This window comes from Saccostrea cucullata, unplaced genomic scaffold, assembly GCF_032062105.1.
Source record: "Saccostrea cucullata isolate Sc308-1 unplaced genomic scaffold, CSIRO_AGI_Scuc_v1 ctg169, whole genome shotgun sequence".
Taxonomy (NCBI): Eukaryota; Metazoa; Mollusca; class Bivalvia; order Ostreida; family Ostreidae; genus Saccostrea; species Saccostrea cuccullata.
This window is the reverse complement of record NW_026933727.1, coordinates 561,802-573,829: the sequence shown is the minus strand read 5'-3', so window position 1 is coordinate 573,829 and position 12,028 is coordinate 561,802. Positions and strand designations below refer to the sequence as shown.

Here is a 12,028-nt window from a genome sequence, read left to right as displayed (position 1 = left end):
ACCACAGCAAAATAAATTTGCTTCTTCAATGTTATACATTTAAATTTTAGTCTGAGAGAAAATGTCTATATTTTCTCTTTTATAAATTTGTTGTTAAAAAAAATGTTCTAACATTTTGTCATCTACATAAGCCAGCTTTTATACACTGTTGTATTAGTTATATATGTATCTCTTATTGAATTTTTTACTTTTTAGGTCACCTGAATAAACTCAGGTTATAGTAATGATGAACAAGAATGTTTCTTCCAAAATTGTGAATTTTATGGCCCCAGGGTCAGGGGTTCTGGTGTTAGGGCGGGGCTCTATTGATTATATTGTGAAAATGCATTAATTCTTCAACTTCAAAAATCTTCTTCTCTGCTCCTGGGTATTAAACAAACTAACTATAAAGTTATGATAGGCAAGAATTCCTCTTCCAAAGTTTTGAATTTTATGGCCCCAGGGTAAGGGGTTCTGGGTTTAGGGCGGGGCTCTATTAATTATATAGTGAAAATACATTATCTCTTTAAAAATCGTCTTCTCTGCTCTTGGGTATCAAATAAACTAACTACGTACATAGATATGATGAGCAAGGGCCATTCTTCCAAAATTGTTAATTTTATGGCCCGTGAGTCAGGAGTTCTGGTGTTAGGGCAGGGTTGTATTGATTATATAGTGAAACTACATTAATTATTCTTTGAAAATCTTCTTTGCTCCTGCGTATTAAACAAACTAACTAAGTATATAGTTATGATGAGCAAGAAAGCCTCTTCCAAAACTATGAATTTTATGGGCCCAGGGTCAGGGGTTCTGGTGTTAGGGCGGGGCTCTATTGATTACACAGAGAAAATGCATTAAATCTTTGAACAATTTCTTCTCTTCTCCTGTGTTTTAAGCGATGAACTACCTATATACACTGTAGTAATGATGAGCAAGGCCATTCTTCCTTGTGAATTTCAAGGCCCCTGGGTCAGGGGTACCATGGAGGAGGGGGGCTCTACCTATTTACTGAAAATGAATTAATTGATTGAAATCTGCTCCCTGGTATTAATCACTTATTTTTGATAAGCAAATGTGTCTTTTCCAAAATTGTGAAATATGTGGACCAAGGGTCAGGGGTTCGTGTATGCTAGTGGCACTACTGATTATTGCTGAATATTACTGATTAGTCGAAATGCATTTTTTTGTTCCCCTACTCTGTCTATGGGTATTAAGTATTAAGTATTAAGTAACCAAAATAAGCATGCTTAGTGTATAGTTATGATAAACAATGGTGCCTCTTTCAAAATGTGAATGTGATTGCTATGACATCTAGTTTAAAACATGAACCAAATTCAATCGTTGGAAAAGTGTTGCATGATGCTCAGGTGACCTATAAGGCCCAAGCACAAGGGCCTCTTGTTTAAATTTCAAAGTTTAAGATCAACGAGCCTCTGTAACGATTGTGCATATATTTTTCCTCCTCTCAAACTAAAGAATGTCACCTTGAATAGCTGTTCCGATTGTTCATCAGATAAGAATTAAATGCATCAAATAAACAGGAGTCAGATTTAATTAAAAATTGATTTTTAAAATACATATACATCTTAATAAAGCATGTATGAGAAGCTTCTACGATTTTTAGATATAAAGAAATATTGAATGACATTGAATTATATCAACGTACACGTTGTATAAAGAATCGGAAAATATATCTTTAAACTTTTCAGATTTCAAAAACGACTAGCTTTTTTATTAGAAAGTTAAAATGACTATTTTTATACGTCAGTTACATTCAGAAAACCTAAGACTTGCCTCGTAATTTAACATCAATCTGTTTGTATATATAAAGATTTTTGGGAATAATCACATGGATAGTCTTCTTGTTAAGACATTATTAGTGTTTAAAAGATAAACTTAAGATAAATCTGAATTTATTTGCTTTTTACAAGGATTAAAATTTGCTAGAATAATAAAACCCATATTGGCAAAAATGGAGTATTGCGCAATGTAAAATTCAGCTTTATAGAAAATATCAGTTAATGTCAGATTGGTCATTTACTCTTCATGCTTGCAGCTAGATTTAAATGTGGGGTTTATCTAATATTTATTTTTTTTTGTTTCAAAACTTCATTTTGTAACCCTTTGATCTAATAATCATAAAATGCAATTTTCAAATTCAAATGTATTTAAAAAAGCAAATTTGAAATTACTTTTTCCGATCAAGTTTTTAAAAGCTTCTCTCACCATTTTTATCTTAAGATCTGAAAAATGTTACACTATCTAAAATTACTAGTATTAATTGCTTCAAATTCATGTAATGAAGCAAAATTAACGAAATATGTGTCCTACTTCAAACTGGTCATATTTCCACTTTAAATATTATTGCAGATTTTTAAAAGGTCATTGCACAATTCAAAAAAAAATATTCTGGTAGTTAAGATTCACAATGAGATATTAGATACTTTAAATTTTATCTCGTGTTGACCAAATTATGATAATACGTACCCTTTTGCCGTTTTTCTGATAAACATCATTTAAAGCAGATTAATGATGTAAACATTTTTCATGCATGATTGCTTCTTTGATCCCGTACATTCAAAGATGTACGTACATGTATAAGACAAGTGTATGTCATCAATGAAAAATAAAATTACACAAAATGAACTTTTATCATCCATATTAACTTAAGCATACCGGAAAAATGATTGTGATTTAAGGACTCAATTCATGTTCTGCTCCATATATTTATCAGACATGCGAAATATCACGTATACATAGGGCAACACGTTTAGCTAGGGAGACAGGATGCAGATTGATTCACTCTGGCGTTCTATACTTTTAATTGTGTTCAGTGCATTAACTGGACATACTGAACACCTGATCGACGCAAAACACTCACTTTTGGAAAATTTGGAGTACATCTTGAATTCAGATCTTTTTTTCCACAATAAGATTAAATGTATCCACAAATATCATTACTTTTATATTCAAGTCATTCTTGATATATACTCAATTCTCATTATATCGCGGGTTCCATTGTATCGCGGTATATTCCAAAAAATTAGATACATAGCCCATGTGATTTTTGTGGATAAAGCTATCTGTCTGTCACCTGAATGTAAATTTTTGTGATGATTAAAATGAATGGAACATGCGTTGGAAAAGTTTGTATTTATATAAAACGTAATTTTTACCGATTTTCATTCGTTTTTATTTTATTTAGACCACAGAATTTATAATCTAGTAAAAATCCGTGATAAAGTTCATATTTTGAAAGTCTTTAGTTTGTATAATTGTTATATTTTTATGCAGAATTACACTGTCAATTTAAAAATTAAGATTGAAGTCCATGTCAACCACAAGTTTCCATGTTTTCCCATACCGCGATACTATGAGACTCTCCAATTTATGAGGCAAATAAGACTTCATGTTTTAAAAATAGACTACAAATTAAACGATGCATGCTTGGGAAATAATTTGACACTGAAAAGTTAGGCCAAAGTCTGGTTTATGAATATCATTTGATGAGAGTTCAGGTAAAAAATTGGAATTACACTTTTTAAGCAAAAGCTTTTAAGTACCGCGATATAATGAGACACCAGTATACATATTAATCTGTTGTTTTAAAACGTTTGGGAAACAGTATTTTCACTTTTAGGTATATATCTTCCATTGACTTCTTTACTTGTGAAGGTTTTAGAATACCCTTACTACATGTATGTGCATACTTGTATATTTCTCTCTTGAAAGTTACGGATAAGGTCGAGTTGAATGGTTTTGATGATTGTTCATCAGATAAAATATGAAATGTCTATTTTAAGATGAATATGTCTTCTTAATGCATACAATAATCGGGGGAAAACCTTATAAACAGAAAATCTAATAAATGACATTTGACCCCATCTCTGATTTTTGGAGGTTTTTGTTTGCTCTCCTACAATTTTGTATAGTTTAATATTCTTTTGAGCCTGCATACTGTCGTTATCTCCTTAAATTTCATGCAAAACACAATAAAGGCAAACAAATATACATGCAACATACGAAAAGATTAATCCAAAGAGGATACATGTTTGATACATGTACATGTGTAAGAAACAATCTAAGAGATATAACATAAATTATCGAGAATATTAACATTAATAAGGTCGTCGATAATACATGCATATGTATACATTGTACACTTAATGAAATATAAGAAGGATTCAAGCTCTTTGATCAGAATATACTAGTATATCAAAGTTGTTGTCCTGAATGTTAGTATTTAGTTTTGTGTCATTATGATAACTCCCAATCCCAAGTTACAACCTTTTTTTCATCAGAAACTTGAAATGACTTTACATGTATTTTTTTATATTTCAATTACATATATACATGTAGAAAACCCAAGGATTGCCCTCTGATATTTTTACATAAATATTTTTGACCCCCAACTTTGTGCATTTTTTGCTTTGCTTCGTTTAATTAATTGATTAAATGAGTCGGGACATTTTTTTCACTTTCAATACTGTTGCTATTTTCTTGTAATTCATCAAGAAACTATTTTAGTTGACTTAGCTTCGGTCTGTATTAATAACAAAGCAACATAAATATTTTTGGATAAAAGAATTTTGTGGGGAAAAGTTCACCGGGACAGTCTTCTCTTTGAAACATAATTAATGTTCAAAGGAAAAGCTCAAATTGATATTTAATTTAATTGCCTTTTAAAAGGATATAAGATAAGCAAAATGATTTCAAGAATAATAAAACTCATGTTTGTAAAATGGAATATTTCAATATGTAAATTCAGATTTGTTAATAAATATCACTAAATGCCTGGTTGCTTATTTACACTTCATGCTTGCAGGTGTATTTGAATGTGGGACAATCATAATTAGTCTTATTATTTGAAAACTGTCTTGTACTTTCTAAATTTATATTGTAACCCGTGCATTGGTTTTAGAATCGTAAAATATCAACTTCATATTGCATTTAAAGCATAAAACTATTAAAAATCACTTCTGCTGTTGCAACGTCACCAAAAAGGAACGAGAATAAGGGGGACAAAACCACATCTGTTTTTGTAGCCTTAATTTTAATGGGATGTTTGGTAATTGTAATTTTAGATTCGTGGTGGCCAGAATTTTTAGCTATACATTTAGTTTCAAGGTTAGAATTCTTAGGAGAAGGTTTACCAAAATTGAACACTACAATAAGTATATCTGTATATCAGGCGCTGAATGAGTAAAGCTGAAATGTTCACGCAATTCAATAGTAATTTATCGATCAGACTTTCCACATAATTATATTTAAGCATTATGTTTAACTAATACTAAAACAATCAAAACATGTTTTTGATTTTAATGAAAAATTTGAGGTATTCCTCAATATGAAAAGAAACACAGGAAATTGAAAGCGATTTCTAATAGCAGTCTCTTTCTCTTCATATTATAGTTTAAGAAGTATTTTTTTCATTATATACAAAGAAGCATATTACAATAAACACAGACTGAAAAGAAGGCAAAGGGTCTATATTACATGTAGTTCTTTTCATTTGAGATCAAGGTACCAATGTAAATACTGTACATATTTGAAGTTCTCCTTCACCACCAAGTCACGTGGGTATCACGTGAGATATGCAAGCCTACTCCCAGATCAGTTGCGCGTTTATTCCCAGATCGAGCAGAAGTGTTTTTTCACTGGAAGTGATTATAATTGATTTTGGATATCTGAACAATGTCAATGTTACAAAAACTTTCTGACGAGTTTGGAATTAGTACCTTGGACAAATCTAATGACGCCCCAGTTCATGTAGAGGCTGATGTTCATGTTATTGGACCACAAGATAACTTTGAAAATTTTCCTACTAAAAAACAGCCAAGCTGTTTAGGAGAATCTTCTTCTTCTGCAATAAAGGACCCAAGCTGCTCAGGAGAACCTACCAACCTACGAGATTCGTTCAAAGAACGCCTCGTAGAAAAGCTGTTTTCAGCGCAATTTAAGCAGTTCCATGATATGCAAGAGTTTGTAATGGCTGAATTAAACGCTACTAATGAGCATTAAGATGAACTCTTGTCTGACGAGATTGATGGGGAACCACCAGCAAAGACGAAGAAAGTGTCTGGAGATACTTCTGGAGAAACAGCAAAACCGTCCGAAAATTCCATCTTGGAAAAGTTATCTAAACAATTTGACGGTAAGGATAAGTTTGGATTGCCGATCGGAGATGAGCTTGCGAAAATTTTGAAAGCTATGTTTTCTGGAGACAAAACTAAAGCAAATGAAGAGAAGAAACGAGAAGAAATTTATGAAAAATTTAAACTACCTCAAAATTGTGAAATGTTGTTGGTACCTAAAGTCAATAAGGAAATATGGCGATCATTACCGGCATCTGCAAGGAATTCGGATCTTGACAAACAAAAGCCGCAAAAACTTATCGCACATGCCATAGTTTCGATAATTCGAGTCGTCGACAATCTCATTAAAACGAACCCTCATGGAGATAATGCTGGAACAAATGAGACCGTTAATCGGCTCATGGAGGCCATATCTATGATAGCCATGGCTTATGATGAGATCAATCATGTGCGCAGAAATTGCATTAAGACATCTCTGAATGTGGAATACCGATCTTTGTGTTCATCACAAAATGCCGTCACCGATAATTTATTTGGTGACAATATCACTGATCAGCTTAAAGGTCTTACGCAAGGAAATAGCCAATCAAAATGAACTTAGTCAATTGAAGTTCCATATATAGAGAGAATTTTTTTTTCTTTTTTCATTTTTGGCATTTTGTTTTAGGCCTACAGTATTAAAATTGGACTCATGTACTAGGAATATCATTTCTTTAGCAGAATTATCCCACTGAATGAAAAGGAACTCTTTTTTCAGGTGCGCATGATGCAACTTCCTGGATGGTTTGTAGGCTGTTTGTCAACATGTGAATCCCACGTGCATTTCGGGGTAGGTATGTTTACTGTCGATTTTCTTTCTTAAAAGCCGCATAAGGCATATTTTTTCTGATCTCAAAATTTTGTTTAAGCATTAATCTTTATTTTCTCTTTCATGAATTTTCTGCTGAGAGTCTAGTAAATTAAATAATTTAATTCAAGCTATATAGTAATATATAGTGAAATTATTTCCTTGTGTGAGACCTAAAGAGAAACAGGTAACTCTCATTTTCACTAAAATTTCTTTGATTTCAGGAGTTATCTCCCCTTGAAAAGATCAATAATAGCGGATAAACAATGCGGCATGCAGTCTGGCGTCAACGGACAGTTTTGACACCCGTATACCCGTATTTCTACGAAATACCTCTGAAACCTTTGTTGTGTTCATCACACAGGTAAGAAAAACAAGATTTTTAATTCAAATAATTTTAATGAGCTAAATAATAAAGAATATAATATTTTTACATGTACAGACTCTCTCGTATAACAAAATGTCACATTTTACACATACAATTAATACATTATTCAAATGTCCACATTTTCCCCATTTACACAGTTGAAAATAATCAATGCATAATGAACCATAAAAACAATTATTACATGTAAGATAGTTCACAAAATATATTTTAAATACAAATTTTATACATTTGAAATGCATGTACATATCATCAATGCCCCCCCCCCCCTTCACAGTCTTACATCTTCCTTTTTAATTTTGGATCTGTTAATGATTTACTGTAAGTGTCTTTAGATTTTTTATCGTACAGCTGATATCTTTTAGATCTGTAGTATTTTCTTTGAAATTTATATTTTAACAGTTTTTGTTTCATTTTAAAGTAATTTTGTCCATTTTGTTGTTGTTTTAGATGATGGACCACTCTACTTCCTTTTACAACAGGTGCCCCTACAGATTCACAAAGTTCCAGTGTTGAGTTTCCATGACCCCTATTCAGTGAGTGTACAACTTTATGTATTCTACTTTCAAAATTTCTACTACTTGTAATACATTTTGGATTTGATTTTAAATATGCCCTATTTACAGATTCAGATTTTTGTGTACAAGTATGATATTGATTCTATCAAGATTACTTTGTCCTAAAGTCAAATTTATACAGTCTTTTAACAATCATTTGTCTTTTTCTGTCATGTTTAATTCAAAGTCACTAGGCAACACTGAAGATTTCCACTTATTGCTTTTCAGTCCATGACAGGAAAAGGAATAGAGTTGACAGGACTTCCCGCACTGTCCCTGGTAGCAGTTTATGAGGGAACCAACCGCAGTAGACATAGCACGCTTCATCAAAGGTAAGTCGCCGGAGTAGTGTTTGTAGCAATTCTCGTACTCTGTCCTGCATCGAAGCTTCAGGTCCAAGGCAAATCTTCGCTGCATGGATTCTCTCATGGCCTTGGTTCTTCCCGGAAACATGTGACTGCTGAATGGAGCCTTAGCAGTCTGTTTTCTTTGAGAGTCAAAGAAGTGACGCAAGTCCTTAAGGTTTTCAATCACATGCCCTTGTTTTTCAGATGCACCAGATGCAGCGGCACTGTCTCCATCACTGGTGAAATGGGATATTACTAGTGGCCGGTCATCACTCTGTAACTCACCAACACAATTAGCGGCCCATCTCTTCTTGTCTCCAATGGTGGTCTCCGGAGGAATGGTTGCAGTGCAGTCTTCATGTCCTGGGCAGGTAACCTCTTTTCCTTTGCTTCGTAGGTGTGCGCCTTTCTTACATAGTTTATTCCCACAGAAAACTGCTACCACATTCTTCCTCTGAGTTACATTTTCACTTACGGTATACGTCACTTGGGTGGCAGCTTGAAATGGGGTTTTCTCAATGGCACTGAAGGTGGCATTATTGTACCGAGCATCTCCTTCCGCTCTGATGGGGGTATCCGGAAGTCCACATTTTTCATTAAGTTCTTGAATATTCTGCCGAATTTTCTTCATACTGTTTTTATTCACATCGGTTATAATTTTCCCCACTTTGTTGCAGGTCTGTTGCATGTTGGCGGCTGACGCTGGTTCAATATTTGCACCAAGAAGCATACCACGCATACCCTCTGTTGTAAGACTGGTACCCAGGTGACCGACAGCCATGGCCACATTCAGCTGTGCAGCTCTTCGTCCCCTTCCAGATCTTCTCACCTCTTCGTACAGCTTTTCTCGGTGACTGGTATAGTGGCACTTCTTACATCGAATGGATTGATTGATTGATTGTATACTGTTTAACGTCCCTCTCCAGAATATTTCACCGATACGGAGACGTCACCATTGCCGGTGAAGGGCCGCAAATTCAGGCCTATGCTCGGCACTCATGGCCTTTGAGCAGGGAGGGATCTTTATCGTGCCACACCTGCTGTGACACGGGGCCTCGGTTTATACGGTCTCATCCGAAGGACCGCCCCATTTAGTCGCCTTTTACGACAAGCAAGGGGGTACTGAGGACCTATTCTAACCCGGATCCCCACGGGGCTACATCGAATGGAAAGGATCCATGCCAGGCCTCGTTTTTCCTCCCCATGCTGATTCCAGTCCAGTGGACCATCACAGTCTGGAAACTTCTGTAAGTGTTCTTTAAATGCATTGTTCCACAATTTAGCAGTCTTTTCTTGGTGAAGTACCTTGTATAATTTTGAATTTGGGTCATCTGACACAGATTCCATGTACATGTCCACTGGCTGGACCTCACTTGGCCCGGGTCGTAAAAACTTCATCTCACTGCTTCGGCTCCTGGCATCTATAACTGTAAAAACCCCATTTTTCTGTGGCCGTACAATGTCCTGAAACTCTTCTTTACTTAGTCTTCTTATGGGAACTAGAGATTGGACTGGGCTGGTGGTTCCTATTTTCTTCTGGCCTTTGTTGTGAGGAATACTTCCTTTTTTGTATTGATGTTGATGCAACCATTTTGGTCCTTTCTTTGGCATGGTAATTATTTAACTGTATACTTGTAGACTTTTTCTAAGAATATGCTATTGTATGTGGTGCACATTTTTAAGTATTGTAAACTTTTGTGTTGATTATTTATTTTAGAGCTGCCTGGTCTTCTAAGAGAAACTCCATTCCTTGATGACTGATGGAAAAGCCTCATCACCCCCCACTGCTTAAGAACCCCTTATCTTAATCACCAGCCATTAATCAGTGATCACTGTTATCAAAGCTCCAAGGTACATTATTGAAGTCTCTTTTGAAACCATTTTTTCCAGTCTCTGACATTGTTTTAGAATTAAGATTTTCACTTTTTTGCTAATTAATTCCTTAAAAATCAGTTAACTTCCTGTTTCTTAGCTAATTAGAGCTCATTAATTAGAGTTGAAATTATTTTTTAGCAGAAAGCCAAAAACTACAATATTTCAGCTTTCAATTCATTCAGTTTTTTTTTCTCAATAATTCACTCATTAAATTTTTTCAAGTTTTGAAATTAATATGCTAAAGATGAATTTGTACAGAAATTTAGCCTAAAATTCAATAATCTGTTAGGAAGAGTTATCTCCTATTTTTCATCCCTTAAGGACAAAGATAAATTTTGACGCACTAGTATATGAAAGATAAATAACTCAGAGATATTTTATGCAAATTATTTAATTTAATTAACTTTTAATTGTCTTAAAGGTCTTACGCAAGGAAATAGCCAATCAAAATGAACTTAGTCAATTGAAGTTCCATATATAGAGAGAATTTTTTTTTCTTTTTTCATTTTTGGCATTTTGTTTTAGGCCTACAGTATTAAAATTGGACTCATGTACTAGGAATATCATTTCTTTAGCAGAATTATCCCACTGAATGAAAAGGAACTCTTTTTTCAGGTGCGCATGATGCAACTTCCTGGATGGTGTGTAGGCTGTTTGTCAACATGTGAATCCCACGTGCATTTCGGGGTAGGTATGTTTACTGTCGATTTTCTTTCTTAAAAGCCGCATAAGGCATATTTTTTCTGATCTCAAATTTTTGTTTAATAAGCATTAATCTTTATTTTCTCTTTCATGAATTTTCTGCTGAGAGTCTAATAAATTAAATAATTTAATTCAAGCTATATAGTAATATATAGTGAAATTATTTCCTTGTGTGAGACCTTAAAAGCATTCAAGAAGCAAATAAAGTCGGCAAGAAAATAAGTGAAGATCGCAAAATCTGGCTTTTTTTCATGGAAATCGGAAGCCGTTTTTAGGCTCAAGAAAGTCCTGGACGATTGGATCCAGGAAAAGAGGAGGGGAGAAGAATGTTCGCGGAACCTTCCGCCCCTACCGAAGGAACCTGACCAAAGACAGTCGTCAGCAATAAGTCAGGTTAGTGACTTACCAATTGCTGGTAGCTTACAGCATTTTTTGTCAAATTGGAAGTATGTAACTAATGACAAAGTTATTTTAGATATTGTGTCTGGATACAAATTAGAATTTTCATCGATGCCTTTACAAAATTCTTTTAGAGAAACATTTGTGAATAGTGCACAGTCAATGTATTTGGACTGTGAAATACAAAAATTGAAGGACAAAGGTGTAATTCGGGAAGCTGTTTTCCGTAACGATCAATTTATTTCTTACTCCTAAAGCTGACAAAACATTTAGAATGATTCTTAATTTGAAGGAACTGAATGAATTTATTGTATATAAACATTTTAAAATGGAAAGTTTTAGTAATGCACTTTGTATGGTTACCCCAAATTGTTATATGGGTACGATTGACTTAAAAGACGCTTATTATACTGTTCCAATTTGCAACGCAGATAGGAAATTCATGCGGTTCATTTGGAAAGGGCAGCTTTGGGAATACACTTGTTTAGCAATGGGATTAAGTTCAGCATCCCGTGTTTTCACTAAACTATTGAAACCTATTTTGTCTGATCTTCGTTCAAGAGGTCATCAATCAGTGATGTATATAGATGATTGTTACGTACAAGCTGAGTCTTTTGATATGTGCTTGAAAAATATAAATGACACTGTAGAAATCTTAGAAAACTTAGGTTTTGTCATCAACCGGGAAAAATCTGTCATGATTCCAGCAAGAACTTTACTTTTCTCGGATTTATCATCTGTTCAGAAACTATGACTATCAAGATTCCGCATAAAAGGATAGAGAAGCTCAAAAATAAAATAGATGCGATTTTGAGAGAACGAAGAAATTCCATTCGAGAAGT

General features: G+C 34.1%; 1 protein-coding gene and 1 long non-coding RNA gene across 4 annotated transcripts; both read left to right on the top strand.

Annotated features, from left to right (window-relative positions):
* The first annotated feature begins 6,864 nt into the window (after positions 1-6,864).
* Positions 6,865-9,090, top strand: LOC134239208 (uncharacterized). 3 transcript variants are annotated; one of them, XR_009986169.1, is made up of 5 exons: positions 6,865-6,903; positions 7,757-7,842; positions 8,092-8,195; positions 8,415-8,581; positions 8,888-9,090. XR_009986169.1 is itself a non-coding variant. In XM_062721378.1 (5 exons), the coding sequence occupies exons 3-5, from the start codon at positions 8,153-8,155 to the stop codon at positions 8,978-8,980; spliced, it is 303 nt and encodes a 100-aa protein (XP_062577362.1). In that variant the 5' UTR covers positions 7,196-7,285; positions 7,757-7,842; positions 8,092-8,152; the 3' UTR covers positions 8,981-9,090. The 3 variants fall into 3 exon arrangements, 1 of the variants encoding a protein (XP_062577362.1); XR_009986170.1 differs by lacking the exon at positions 6,865-6,903 and adding an exon at positions 7,194-7,285 and having other exon boundaries at positions 8,415-8,607; XM_062721378.1 differs by lacking the exon at positions 6,865-6,903 and adding an exon at positions 7,196-7,285.
* Positions 9,091-9,373: 283 nt separating this feature from the next.
* LOC134239209 (uncharacterized) lies at positions 9,374-10,965 on the top strand. Its single transcript, XR_009986171.1, has 3 exons — positions 9,374-9,457; positions 9,928-10,061; positions 10,701-10,965. It is a non-coding gene; the product is annotated as an uncharacterized LOC134239209 (long non-coding RNA).
* The last annotated feature ends 1,063 nt before the right edge of the window (positions 10,966-12,028 follow it).

Coding starts and splice junctions, on each gene's coding strand:
- LOC134239208 (XM_062721378.1), top strand. CDS start 8,153: ATGAGGGAACCAACCGCAGTAGACATAGCACGCTTCATCAAAG. Junction 8,196..8,414: donor CATAGCACGCTTCATCAAAG/GTAAGTCGCCGG, acceptor CTTGTTTTTCAG/ATGCACCAGATGCAGCGGCA. Junction 8,582..8,887: donor AGTCTTCATGTCCTGGGCAG/GTAACCTCTTTT, acceptor ACTTTGTTGCAG/GTCTGTTGCATGTTGGCGGC.